The 15,034-nt window shown below is 46.7% G+C and overlaps 1 protein-coding gene across 1 annotated transcript in view; it reads left to right on the top strand.

Moving 5' to 3' along the window:
• LOC144107307 (uncharacterized) overlaps nt 1-15,034 on the top strand; it is a 102,209-nt gene that overhangs the window by 58,749 nt on the left and 28,426 nt on the right. The window contains exon 4 of the mRNA XM_077640304.1: nt 8,969-9,057. Within this exon, the coding sequence (XP_077496430.1) occupies nt 8,969-9,057 (89 nt within the window). The remainder of the gene's footprint in view (nt 1-8,968; nt 9,058-15,034) is intronic.

Genomic DNA, 15,034 nt, shown 5'->3' with positions numbered 1-15,034 from the left:
TACATCACATGTACTAACATGCGAAGTGTAATCCCAAAACGCGAAGAAATTCACTGCTTTATCGGGGTCAGCGATACAGACACCATTCTACTCAATTAAACGTGGCTACACCAGGACATATACCACCACAAAATTTTTTCCTCCAACGCTAACGTAACACTATCGTCGCGATAGACTGAGAAAAGAGGAGGAGGAGTACTACTAGCCGTGAAAAGCAATCTATCATCATCGCTCATTTGTGATGACATCATCATTGAACTGACGTGGGTGTGCGTACAATGTACAGATATCAAAGGAGTTTTGTTATCTACTACCTCCCTCCTGGAAGTAGCCAACATTCTGCAATTGCTTTCACCTTTCACTGACAACAGTTTGGGGCAAGCTGCCAAGCGTACCCATCTTTCTATTTGCTGACCAACTCTCTCACTATCAACTGGCCTGTACTATCAGATCCTCAAAATTACAGTGAAACTAAGGAAAACAGTTCCTCGACTAGTTTTTGATTTTAACCTACATCAGGTAATAACATGCCCTACAAGAGATGAAAATGCACTGGATCTTTTGCTCATCTCTAATCCAGACGGCGTAAAAGGTATAAACATATTACTAGGCTTGAGCGACCATAGCCTCCTTCATATATCTGTATTATCACCTATCAAAAAGAGATCCCCCACACAAAAGCTGATCACAGATAATAAAAGGGCAAAATTTAAAGAGAATAATCTGGAAGTTTAACAGTTTTATGAACACTTTAGTAACTAGACACTTACATTTATCTTTCAACACCAATTGAGAAATATATAAAAACACGGTTCTTAATTTACATGCCTCATTCATTCCCACCGTTCTTATATCGACTGATTTAAACAACCAGTGGTTCAATAACCATCTGGAACGTCTCAACAACAAAGCATTACAGACAGGCTAAAGTAGTAAATAGCCGCAAGGCATTGAAGCGATACCACCTTAGTGCAACTTATTATGCTCAATAATTGAAGGCCTCTATAAAAAAAAATTTCTTTTCTGATCTGCTATTAATATTGCAGTAAAACCTCTAGAAACTTTTGGCGAATTCTCTCCTCAAAGCCATATTAACCAGCTGTAACTCTAAGTAGATGGCAAACCAGTCAAGGTAGAAAACTGAGCGACGGCTCTTAACTACGGTTTTTTATCAGTATTTTCAACCATTATCACTTTATCTCTTCTATGCCTGACTTTCCAGTGACCTGAATGCCAGAAACAGAAATTAATTCTGCTGGAATAGCCAACTTAAATAAGTCGAAAAAAATATTGTCGTCTACTGGATGTGACCTAATTAGCACCAAAATGTTAAACAATACTATGGCAATATCAAGCAAAATACTATAACTGCTTTTCTCACAGCCCGTCAGTAACTACGAAGTCCTACACGATTGAAAATGTAAAAATAATGCCTTTTTTACAGAGTAGGAGACCGGTAAAATGCAAACAACTGTCGACCAGTTTCGCTCTCCTCCACCCCGCCGAACTCCTTGAGCACGTAATAGCGCAGAATTAATCATTCACCTTGAATAACTAAACTACTTCAACCCGCCCCAACATGGCTTCCGAAAGCTACTATCAAGAGAAGCGCAGCTCGCCGAATTCGCTGAAAACATCCTTCAGTACACGCACAATCGCTTACACATTGATGTCTTGTTTCTAAATTTTTCTAAGTCCTTCGACCGTGTTCCGCATAATGTTCTGCTAGCCAAAGTTGCCTTGCTTTGAATCCCGCAAACATTGCCAATCTGGCTCGAGCAATTAATGAAAGAGCGCATGCAATTTACATTCACCACCTTGCAGCTCATCGCAAAGTGATGGCACATCAGGTGTCCCTCAGAATGCAGGATTGTCACCGCTGCTGTTCTTAACCTACATAAGTTGTCTTCCAACTAACACAAGAACTAAACGTCGACTTCTCGATGATGACTGTGCCGTATATAACATCATCCATGCTCTTCAAGACACCATTCCGTAAAAAATGATAGTGACACATTTGCATCATGGTGTGAAAAATGAAACATGCTGCTGAAACTTTAAAAAATGCCAAATCATGTCCTTCTCTCGTCGACAAGCCTTTATTAATCGCCCACACAGTGTTAATTCCAATGCCATTGTCAGTACTTCCTCTTGAGATACCTTTGCATTCAAGTCACACCATCTTTATCATCGGTCCAGCATATTAATTCTTTATGCTTCCAGGCCTCAAGCATTCTTGGTTCTTTCCGACGGATAAAATCAGCCCCACCTGAAATCGATAGCTGGCTTATACATATATGGACGCACGAAGTTCGAGTACGCTGCATCTATCTGCCACCCTTCACAAGCATACCTTACCAATCAATTAGAGTCCGTTCAAAACCGAGCTATTCTTGAGATAGTGGCTGTACGGAAGGAAGTCGGGGGTCATATCATTCACACCAATTCGGAATGTCATCGGTAGGCCATACAGATCCCCACTTAAGCTAAGCACGAACACACAAGGAAGAAATCGCAATACGCACATGCACTGAAAACAAATCTTGGCAAATAACTAGAATATACAGTATATATTTCAGAAACAATCAACAATGAATTCAGGTCCGCTTCTTTCACAGACAGAAATTGTTACGGCAGTAGTGACAGAATTCGTGATTTGAAATGCTGGTAATATCAAAATTGTCACGGCCTAATTTGTTTAGCAAGACGGGAAGCTTTTAACATAAGGACTGGTTCATAGGTTAAGATATTGGTGTTGGAGTGAGGGCGCACGACAGCGACGAACGATTCATTCGTTCTAAATAGTCCGATGGAATGTCTTGCCTGATAAAAATGCTTTGTGCATAGATCGAGCAAGTTTTCGCGCAAAGCTAGCGAGTCACCCGTGTTTTTCATGACGGTTTCGGCGTTAGCAAATAACCTAGTTAGTGCAACTGGTTCTTCTCATGATTTTTTTTTGTTTTGTGTCTTTGCTTTTTGTTTTTGTTATTGTTGAACTGATATAAATATTAATTACACACTACAGTAATCTTGCCGCCACCTTATGTAATGCCCACTGGCCCTTAAGGCTGCCATAAATGAAATACAAAAAACAACTTTCGAAATGCGATACCCTGAGAACCCAGATAATCAATTCAGCAAAGGTCTATGTCGAGTACCACACTGACATCATACTCAAGACGTTGCCTAACAGGCAGCCAATAAATGCGTTTGTTACAAAAAGACAAATATAACTGAAAGACGATGAGCACAGAGCATTCGTTTGGCAAATCTTCTGTGCGAAACGTTGCAAGTACCGTGAGCTTTCCCACTCCCTTGTTCGTTTTCGGTCATCACAAAGCTTATGTGGTCGTCGTCTTTCTGTCACCCTTGTTCTTTCGAGCTAGAAACATGAGCATGAGTAGACATTACGCAACCAGCCCAACAGCTAACGCTATTTTTTGCATGTGCCCTAGTTTTTTAGCAAAACCTAACAATCAATTGTGCATTTTTTGGGCAATATCCTACTATTATAAAAACCTCTTAAAGGGCACATTGGAGCTGTATGAAAGGCTTTTCTGTTGTCTTGTTTTCCTGCAGTGCATTGTAATATTTACAACCAGCTACAGTCCTTGATCTAGTCTGGTGAACGCTAATTAAGACATGTTGCAAAGCAGTCAGCAAACTAAGAAAACTTCTGTTGTGGCTTATGACGTCACCTTGCATGCTGCACATTGCCGACTATTGCTTCCACTCCAGCCCCCGGGTTCTGTTTTCCTGACCAGATTCCGAGTTACAAAAAAGGGATCCTCAAATCACTAATCCCGTACTTTTTTTCTGATTGGTACCTTCAAGTGTAGATGTCTGGTCGGCTTAGTGGCGATAAGGATTGGATTATCAGAAGAACACCACGTAGGAAACAAAATGGCCAACAACACAGACCCATCGCAATTTGATGAAGCCACCGACAAACGGCCAGCGTACTAAGCTCATCCGAAGGTGTTCATCGAGGGCCTTGGCATTGCGAACGAGAAGAAACGGGTTTGACTTGTTGCAGCGCTGAGCACGAACACGGTGGGCTTGATTGTCGGACCCTGCGCGCTAGCGAAAGTGGACAAACTTTTGTGCAGAGATAGCCGAATCTAATTATTCTTCATGTAAACCAGGTTCCAGGTCAAATGGAAAAATAATTTTCTTGGAATGATTCGTCTGATTGCAGATAGGTGGGCCTGACCAGAAATGAGGCCAAGTAAATGGCGGTAACAACACAGCTAGAAGATGAGCACGAAAATAGCATTGGTGTGGTCAACAGGACGGATATTTGTTTGTCACTACATAAAAACGCGCAGCGAGAAAGGGCCACGGAATGACGTCCTTCTAGTGTGAAAGCGAGGAGCATAGCGCATAAACATACCATTCCCCTCATCTATATGCTACAGGCTTCGTCATTGTGCTCAGAGCGTGAGGGCTTGCTTCCGTAGCGCAGTTAGCCTACCTGCTGCGCCAACGACATAACACCAGAACATCAGTGCACCGGCCCCGAAGAACTGTAGCGCCTGCGACACCGATGCAGATGGCTTATTATGCTTGGAGCTGCTGAATCTGTGTTCGCTGCTTTGGAACAGTCGAGCTTATCGTGCGTGCGTGTGTTCGAGTGGGGCGAACTTCCGGTCGTCTTGCATGTGGACAAGCGGTCACTAGTATCGATAATCCCGTGGCCCGCGCAGAAGTAAATTCCGTTGCGAGGTCTTTTGCTTTCTTCCGTTCACGCCGTCCAGACGCTGACATGATCGTAGCCCCGGCAGTGAACCCGTTGCACCTGAGGTGCTTTTCCACCAGTGAAGGAAATCCTGTGCTAAACACAGGACTCTTGAACGGAAAGTGATAAAAGTTCAGGGTTGTTTTTTCAGGGTACCAAGTGGCTGCATCATATTCGTTATTTGGCCAGTTTATAGTGGTGGAGGGCGTTTAGCATTTATTGGCACCTTTTTAGGGTAATGTTTGAGCAGGTCGAGTTAGCGGTTAGCACACGCTACCAGTGGTGTCAATATGTTGATGTTATTTGAGGTCAAATTCGAAGTGCCCCTCAAGGCACTTTGATGTAGTCGTACTAGGAAACTGTTGTTGTGAATAAAATAAGAACATTTTGAAATTTAACGACTCAAAGCTACACGCCCACCTTTCGTGACACCGTAATGAAGGGCTGCAGACTAATATAGAGCCGCTGGGGTTCTGTAATGTGCCCTGACATCGCAAAGCACACTATCGCCTTCTGTCCATGCGCTGCGCATCGGGTCAACAACCAGGAGGCCCTTTTCCCCGGACCCGGCGCTGTTACGCGCGGCTAAGCGTGATTGCTCGGGTCCGATGTGGCCACTGCTCACCAACATCCCCATGCGGGGATCCCCTGTGGATGTTCTGGAAAGCGTGGTGTCGGAACTCGCAATCATCAGCTTGTTGCTGATGCCCCTTCGATGTCAGTGAACAACAGCATGGCTCAGAAGCTTATTATTCGCCCCATAGTTTATGCAGATGCTCTCATTCTGCTGGTGTCAGCTTGCGAAGAAGTTAAGAAGGCCACCTTTAACTCCACTGCCAGTGTGTTTTCTCGCGGCCATTCCACAGGCAATTTTCAACGTCTACTGACCGTCCTGCACTGTGTGCTCTTCGCGGACGAGGTTGTTTCGCGAGCAACGACAGCGCCTCAGGCCATGCATTTATACAACCTCCGGAACACTTTCGCCTTCAGTGAGCATGGGAGCAGCACACGCAGCAGCATTGCTATCTTTTGATTGCCCAACAAGTTCGTAACTATTATTCACTATCTGCGAAAAATTACAGCAATCGTCCCCTAGTTGTGCTGCCATGCTCAAAATCTGTTCGTGCACTTAAGCATGAATGTGCTAAAATCATCTTGTTACTTCTTTCTGAATGTTTTGAACGCAACCTGGGCCTAACGAATCTTCATTAAATTTGTCTAGAACCAGCCCGACATCATCTGCTATTGCCGAAATGTTTAAAAATATAGTACCAAATATGTGACTTTGCAAAAGCTGAGGTTGAGATATAGTCCAACGTCCAAAATATTTGAACCGGTCAACAAAAATAAAAGCGAGATTCCGGAAAACTAAACACCGTATTGGCTCCTTTGAAGAAAACGTTCGCGTAATTAACATCCCAGAAGAAAGCACAGGAGCCGTTTAGGACAGGGTAGGCTATTTATTGCACTCTGCAAAAATATGTTCAGTTTCATCTAGGCGACGTACAGATTGGTTCAGACGAAATAAATTCGTTTTCCACGAACATATCCAATAAACATAAATCATGGAAAGAAACAGGAAAAAATGCTCCTCGTGCTTCCTTGCTCCCGTGGCCCTGATTTCATACCTGACCGTGTTAAACTTGCCCATCGTATTGCTGGATTTTTGCCGTCCAAGTGCCGGTCTGTGATTGTGAAATTCTTGTTTACAGAGTGAAAGAATGATCAGCGGAAAGGCAGAGAGGTTAACTAGACGATACCGAGTATGCTACCCTACACGTAGGAAGGGGAACGAAGGGAGAGATACAAAGAAGAGGCAGGAAGGTAGATCATTTTTTCGCGCGTCCGTAGTGCATAACTTACTAAAAGCGCCTTCACATCTGCACTCTGCGATGAGGGTATAGTCCAAATACCCAGAATCATGGCCACTGTAAGGGGAAGATGATCTAAGCAGCGGAGTATTGAAGCCAGGAGGAGAAGCTTACGCTTAAACCGAGGGCAATCACAAAGTAAGTGCTTAATTGTCTTTTCGCATGTGCGGTTCTCATCTGCCATGGCCACTAAGTGGGAGTAGGCATTTAATTAAGCCACTCCAAACAACAGTCGACACAACAGCGTGGCATAGCACCGGAAGAGGCCGGACGGAGGCTTGAGTTGAATTAAGGGGACGTTACACACGGACCAAATTATTAAGAGACTTCAGAGGAGCGCCGTTTCAGAGGAAAATGAAGCGGCGAATGAACACGCTGGAGGACTAGCGCTAGAAGTCTGTGTGAATCTCTGGATCACCTGAAGCTCATGTCTTTCGTTCGGCGGACGGTATAGGGGCTTCGAACGCTGCCACAGCAAAGACAGCCTTTCTGCATTCGGGTGGTTACGGTGGGAAATGCGGGACAAGCAGGAATGACAACGGCGCAAATCTGAACTAGGAAATAAGACCGGGCCATATGTGTATACTTGAGTGCTGTCACTATACTCGACGTGGAGTAGGAAGAGTGTCAACTGTTTAGGGCCGGCGTCGATGCGGCCGATTTCTTCAATATCGCCGGAATTGTTAGGTGCAGTCACCCGCAGACACCCGAGCTCTGAGGTAGGCCCCGCCGCCACAGTGAAACGTGATGAGATGGACAACTGTTGGGCTGTAATTAATCTTTGAGAACTCAGCGTGAGTTCTCCGTACCGGCACTGACACAAAGTGATACTGGGGAGTCCTTGCTTGATGACGTATGTGAATCCGCAGTGTGTCAAGGACTATATTCGTCGAAAGTTGGTTGTCCTTGGCGATTGCAGAGGTTGTAGCTGTTGATGCGTTGTGAGGAAGACCCAGGAACGTGCGAAGAGCCAGACCTCGTACCACATGGAGGGCACGCAAGTTCGTCTTGCATCTGCCCCAAAGCCCGAATGTACTGTATCGCACGCAAAGAGTGCTCGCTACAGATGCAGCATTGACTGAACCGACAAGGAGCATGATTTTCCGCTAAACAAATGTGAGTAGGTGAGCGATAGAGGCTAGTTTGTGTTTAAAAAGGTGCAATACCGAGCTCCATGGTAGATTACGGTCTATGATAATCCCTAAAAAATGATGAGATCCAATAGCAAATCGTATGACCGTCGATAGTTACCGGCTACGGTGTCATACATTTGAGTGTAAATGCCCCTGACGTGTACTTATCGGCTGAAACGCTTAGACCTCGCACTCGGACATAGGAGGAATTTATGGCGGCTGCCCACTGAAGCCTTGCCCGCACCTAGAGGCCAGTCACACAGGAGGCCCAAGTGCACATATCGTTGGCATACATGGAGATGGTCCATTCTTGTTGACAGCGCGTTAAAGCACAGGGACAGAAGAAACTCAGAGGACGACGTCACAGGCGCTGAACTTCAACTTTATTCAAGAATCATCGAAACACTGGTGGTGGCTGTCTGGTAGTGCTATAAGTGTCAGATTAAACAATGTAGGTCTGAGAACCCCAGCATGGGGAAAACCACGGTAGGTGTCATGCACAGGTGTCGGTCCATCTTCACACATGATAAAAAATGACCTGTTGGTCAGATATCTTTGTATCCACCTGAAGATCCGACCACCGATTCTAGGAACCTCTAGCGCATCAAGGATAGAAGTTATTGTTTCAAAATAAGCAAGGCTTCGGGTCTGGCCACAACCAGGCCCTAAACAAAAACAACTGTTCGTTTCGTTAGTCTTGGCTACGGCCTCTTTGCGCGGCCAGAGTGACATGCTCCCGCATACAGAACTCAGATCCTGTCCTTCAGTGCAACATACAAGTGGGTGATGATTCCAGGTAAATGGCTGCCCCCCTTGGCTGGATGGTCAGGTTACACACATGAGCGAATGAGGCTACCTATGTGCAAGGCTAATGGAAACGTCGCATAGCTGCCAAATATTAGTTTTTACATTCGAGATCTCTGCTTAAAGTGCGAGGTAACTTCTAGATATTTTCGACCCCGTAGCTCACACGGCTGAGAATAAAACTCAGGAAGCCGTTCACACAAGAGCACAACGTGCAACAGACAGCCCAGATGGCGCGCCTTCTGACCGCCTTGAGGGTGTTACATGAATGTAGTTCTTGCAAAAAAAGACGTCATTGTTTCCACAAAGAATCTCTAAAGAGACCACATTGCTTTTTTATCCTATATGAGAACACTTTAAGCAACGATCGAAGGTGTACAACTCCTAAAATGACCCAGTTGTTCTTGTTTTTCATGTTGCAGGTAATAACCCTCGCAGGGAACGCACCGAAGAAACTTTTGGCAGGCTTCGTGAGGCGTCCACCGTCTGCGACTCCGCTCAGGGTGCACAGGTGCGAAGCCCCGTCCCTCCATGGAACGCCACGTGTTCCGCCTGATACGATGTGTTGATGTGACACGGTGGGATAAAAAGTGACACGGTTCAAGTTGCAGCAGGGATCGCAGTGAACAGAAATGCTGTCATTAATGCGCTGACATGCAGAGCAGCTCGAAGCACGATTATCTCTTCCCCTGGGGCGTTTGTCTGCAGAGAAATGTTTCGTTGCTGCACAAGCTCCGCATCACATTTTAAAGACACTTCTGAGCACGCATGAACACGCATGTCTTTTATAATATATTTCAAAGTGCAGATAGCTGAAAATCATGAAGTGACACTCGAGCGCGTGCAGAGCGCCACTCGACACAGCGGCTGTTGTCTAGAGTCCTCTTGCTGCTTCCAAGCGATGTCGTTTTGTGAGGACCTTACCAAAGAATGTCCCTTCAGATGTTTTATTTTTATCACGAAAAATTTGGCATGTCCCGATTATCAATCTAGTATGTGGGATGTTGGGTGAGGACGTCCGTCACTTCTGCAGGGAATGTTCTCTTCCTGCGCCTTTAGTGTCTCGACCCTCATCTAATCAGAAATTCGAATGACCCAACAGATAAGCAGCCTTATTCCTGATTTTAAGATCTGCTTATCTCCTTCAGTATAATTTTTTCTCCTTGGTTTCTCGTTCTTTTTTGTTATTCATTGCAGTTCATCCTGATTTTACTAGTCTTATGATTTCAGTTTAAGTTCTTTCATGGAATTTGAATTTTTTCTTTATGAGTTAACGACGTTTAACGCCCCCAAAGTGACTCGGGCTATGAAGGACGCAGTAGTGGAGGTACGAGAACGTCTTCCACGGAAGTCCGCCTGGTTGGGTTTTTGAAACGAATGTTCAGAAATGCTTACACCGACCAAAATTTATTTTAAAACCAACGTTTCAGAACAAACTCAGTGCTTTCTCTACGGGTGAGTGCAATGCGAGCCATCAGCTGCTGGGAGCGTCCTTTACTTTCCTTCTGTTAACTCGAGGCGAAGTCAACGTACGCGGTGGGAAGTGTTCCTGGAGTCATATTCACCGTTGCCTGCGTGAGCCGGATGTACCACGACTCAACGTGGCGCCGCTTGAACGAATTAGGCTCGACGGCCAAGACGGTCAGCTCTTCGAAAGCGGTTCTGTGAGCGGCCTGTTCACAGTGATCACCGAGTGGACCGAGTTGGTCGTAATCGTTCGGTTGAAATAACTTGGTGGCTCCTGTCGGCATCCCTGAACTTCAGTTGTAGAAAGCTGCGGAGAATTTCGACCACTTGGGTTTTTTTAACGTGCACTGATATCGCACAGCATGCGGGCCTCAAGCATTTCGCTTTCATCGAAATACGACCACCGCAGCTGGGAGCAAACCCTTCGCCTTTCGGGCTATCAGCTGAGCACGAAACCACTGATCCATCGCGGCGGTTTCGAATATGCATTTTGTGTATGTATGTATGTATGTATGTATGTATGTATGTATGTATGTATGTATGTATGTATGTATGTATGTATGTACGTATGTATGTGTGTGTGTGTGTGGGTGTGTGTGTGTGTGTGTATGTATGTACGTATGTATGTATGTATGTATGTATGTATGTATGTATGTATGTATGCATGTATGTATGTATGTATGTATGTATGTATGTATGTATGTATGTATGTATGTATGTATGTATGTATGTATGTATGTATGTATGTATGTATGTATGTATGTATGTATGTATGTGTGTGTGTATGTATGTATGTATGTATGTATGTATGTATGTATGTATGTATGCATGTATGTATGAATGTATGTATGTGTAAGGCCGTCCTTTTTTCCAGCTGCAAACCTTTGCACGAAGAGGGGCGCCGGCACGCGCGGAACCCGCTCCCCAGTATAAGCGAGAGCCCCCGAGTGCGTACGGGGAACGAAAACGGCACGGTCGCTTGACGCACGGACCCCCCCCCCCCCCTAACTACGTGGGCTATCTCCGGGAAGGCAACCGCAACGCCCCGCCGGGCCTCTTGAACAAAAGCGCATTCCCCGGAGGGCCGTGACGGACACCTGTCATGGCGGACAGGCAGTACTCGCCAAGAATGTGGGAAGACAGGCGCTAGTTAACAAAAGCGCATTCCCAGGAGGGCCGTGACGGACACCTGTCATGGCGGACAGGCAGTACTCGCCAAGAAAGTGGGAAGACAGGCGCTAGTGAACAAAAGCGCATTCCCAGGAGGGCCGTGACCGACACCTGTCATGGCGGACAGGCAAGACTCGCCAAGAATGTGGGAAGACAGGGGCGACCCTTAATCTGGCTTCCCAGAGCGACAGACGAACCCCTTCATGCTTATTAGCTGTGTCCCGCCGTCGGTAGAGCGGCAGCATCGTGGGCCCTCTCGCCCCCTCCTCTGTTGCTGACGGGCGACGCGGACCGATGATGGGTGGCGAAATGCCTGAGGCAAGGATTAGCTCCGAAGGGAGAGCGTGTGGATACTCTCACTTGAAAGAGAGTGGTGGCGTATTTGTTTTTTATTTAGTTTGTGTTGTTAACAAGACTCTGGGTTCGAGGCTAAGCCCAACCCAAGGGGTTGTCCCCATCTCGCATGTTATTTTTGGTTGGAGAATTGATGCTTAGGGCGGGCCACTGAAAATGACCGCCCTTAGTCCTTTGTTAATCAAGTGCTTAAAAGCGCATGTAAACGGATGCAGTCGAGTCTGAGCTCGGGCTCCATGCTTAGCATGTAATTTGATGCTACTTAGGCTCTAACCTGCCCGGTCGATGAGTAAAGTAGTCCAAAGTTTGTTCTTTTGTAAATTCAGTTCTGCTTTTTCCAGTTTAACTCTCTGTATATGTATGTTGCAAATATATGCTCTGCTGTCATCATCTACAAGCTCGCCTCCTGTCCATCTTGCAAGCCGAACGACACTAGAGGAAGGGTTTGTGAACCATCCTCGAAGAAACGAACGACCTTTTGAAATTCTAGTGTCGCAGCACGACAGACTTCGGCACGTCTCATCTCGAGGCCAGGCATCGCAGTGACAACCACAGGCCATCCGACACGGAGCAGCGAGGAGCTGTCAAGGGACGACTCCACCTCTGCTGCTGCCAACGCTGGTGGAACGGACGCATCATCCGGGCTCTGGGCGGCAGACAACAGAAGATCTGCGCCGGGTGAGTGGGATTTCTTGCGTTTTGTTGAGGCAGGTATGGTGGTTAGTTTGTGAGGCCCATGGTCGATGCGAGGAGAACGTTAGCCGCTAAAATAGCGAATCTAATCCTGAGAATGAAATGAGGTTGAATCCTCGCCAGGAGCAGCAATCGCTAAAGGGCGGTGTAGAAACGGGGATGGATCAGAACGAGGGAACGAATATGGAGGATGATTTCAGTGTGGAGAGAAGGTTACAGGCCGACGACCAGAGACAGACATTGTCGCTAGGCGCTACAGGAACTGATACAAAAAAAATGGCTATTCGCCGTATGGAGTTAAAAATATAAATGGAACTACGAATGCGTGAAATTGAATCCAGGGAGCGACTGGCACTTAAGCAGATGGAGCTTGGGCTGTCCAATGGTCGAATGTCACCGCTTGGGTCGGGACGGAGTGATGAACGGTGTATAGGCTCAGATTCAATATCACAATGTGCGAAAGTCCTTAAGGGCTACAGAATGCCATGCGATGCAGATGTACCATTGTGGTTTGAGGAGGTGGAGAAGCTTTTCACTACTTTCAATGTTCCAGACAGTAGCCGAGTGCACTTAATTTTGCCGGCACTGACAGAGCGAGTCAGATACTTACTTCGTAACCTTGACCGAGCCGAATGCACTGATTACGAGGCTGAAAAACAGCTGTTCTAGAAGAATTAAAACTCACTCCGACTGAGTACCTTGAGAGATTTGAAAAAGCAGCGAAAAGGAAGGAGGAAATGTGGGCTCAGTTTGCGTCTCGCGTGAAAACATATTTAATGTACTACATCCAGGCTAGAGAGGTAGACTCAAAAGAGCTTTGACCGATCTCATGGTGTCCGATCGCATTAAGGCAAGCCTCAGCCCGGAGGGCATTGAATATGTGCGCTTTCGAGAAGGAGAGAGTTGGCTGAAGCCTAAAGAAATATCAAAGGTCCTAGAGACCTTCGAGAGCAAAAAGTAAAGGGCGGGCTGCGAGACAGATTACAGTGCCAGTACTGCAAACGGGCCAAAAGCAGGGTAATGTTGAAAAAAGCCCAGTAAATTGCCACCAGTGCCATGGACTGGGCCATGTTGCTAGGAATTGCCCCGTGTAACAGCAAATGAGCCGCGCCAGCAACAAGCATATGGGCACAGGCGGAGGGTGCAAAAGGTCGCGCTGGTAGATGAGACAGAAGGAAAGGACGCAGCGGTAAACCAAGGTGCGGTTTTAACTGCAAAAGTAGCAATGCCTATGCAAAATTCAAGGGCAGCCGCATCGAGACTACAGTTCGTAGAGCTTGTATGCGGAGACGTCTGCACAGAGGCATTGCTTGATACGGGTAGTGAAATCACGGTAATAAGAGAGAGCATACTACCGCAGGTGCTGGCGGAAACACCGGGGACAGTGAAGCTAGTGTCGGCTTTCGGCAGATCTATTCAGGCGAAATTGGCGACGATCCCTCTAAGGATATCTCATAAAGGAGCAATCGCAGACGATCCAAAGATAGGCATAGTATGTGCCCTCACCAATGAGCTTACTGAAGGGGTGGACGGTTTGCTGTCGTCAGAAGACTGGCAGCTGCTTAGGAATCACAGCGATAGAGCGTTCAAAACAAGTCCTAGTACTACAGTCAGTATGACGGCGAATCAAGAACCTAAATATGCGGCAAATCAGAATTGTGAGGCACTGACAAGCGAAGTTGGCAGGGTACCAAATTTCGACGTTCCGCGAGACGAAGCAGAGCCACCTGGGACAGAAGATGCAGTGGCACTGTCTAGCCAGCGAGAAATGTTTCGAGCAGCGCAGCTCGCTGACGAGAGCTCGAGGAAGGCATGGCAAAATTCTAAGCACGGAAAGGCGGGCATGTTCGTTACTGAGGGAATTCTACACCATTGGGACTCAATAGCGGGCACTAAAGTGCGACAACTGGTGCTTCCACAAGAAAGACGAAAGGAAGTTCTGTCCTTGGCTCACGAATCGCTGTGGGGTGGACACCTGGGTCCAAGGAAGACCAAGGCCCGCATAAAGTACAACATTTATTGGCCTGGCATGGAAAAGGAGATTTCACAGTACTGCCAGTCTTGTCACGGGTGCCAAATACGCAAAGACCGGCGTCACTCTGACAACATACCCATCACCCCATTGACTCGGCCTGAACACCCCTTTCAGGTTGTTAACGTAGATGTCATAGGGCCTCTTGACACGCCATCTGGAAGGGGTCACAAATATGCTCGGTGCCTTGTCGATTTATGCACGAGATGGCCACAAGTCGTATGCATTCGTTCCCTGACTGCAAGGGCTGCGTGTGACGCCCTTTTAGAAATATTCAGTCGAACCGGAATTCCGCAGACAATCTGTTCGGATCAGGGAACGAACTTTAGGGCTCACCTCACTCAACAGATGCTAGAAAAAGTAGGTTGTTCCCCTAGATTTTCTCCCCAGAACCTCTTGAAAGCAATGGCGCCGTGGAAAGGTGGAATCGGGTGCTTAAGAATATGCTGTTTCATGTCATAGAAAAGGACCCGCATAATTGGGATAAGCTGCTCCCTTTTGTGTTCTGGGCTTACCGCGAAGTTCCCCACGACACTACGGGCGTAGCACCCTTTCAGCTTTTGTATGGCCGAAACCCGACAGGTCCGCTTAAGGTACTTCGCCAAACGTGGGCAGGAGAAGTCAGTGTACCAGGGACACTAAGGGAGGAGCCAGCTAAATACTTGAAACAGCTACGGGAAAAGTTTGAGCTTGCGGCCAGTGTGGCTGGGCTGACAAGCACGGTGCGACAGGCTAGCTACGCAGAAGCCTACAACAGAAGGACGCGGAACAA

Source organism: Amblyomma americanum, chromosome 1 (genome assembly GCF_052857255.1).
Source record: "Amblyomma americanum isolate KBUSLIRL-KWMA chromosome 1, ASM5285725v1, whole genome shotgun sequence".
Classification (NCBI taxonomy): domain Eukaryota; kingdom Metazoa; phylum Arthropoda; class Arachnida; order Ixodida; family Ixodidae; genus Amblyomma; species Amblyomma americanum.
Note: the sequence above shows the minus strand (reverse complement) of the source record. Positions and strands in the feature narration are given on the sequence as shown.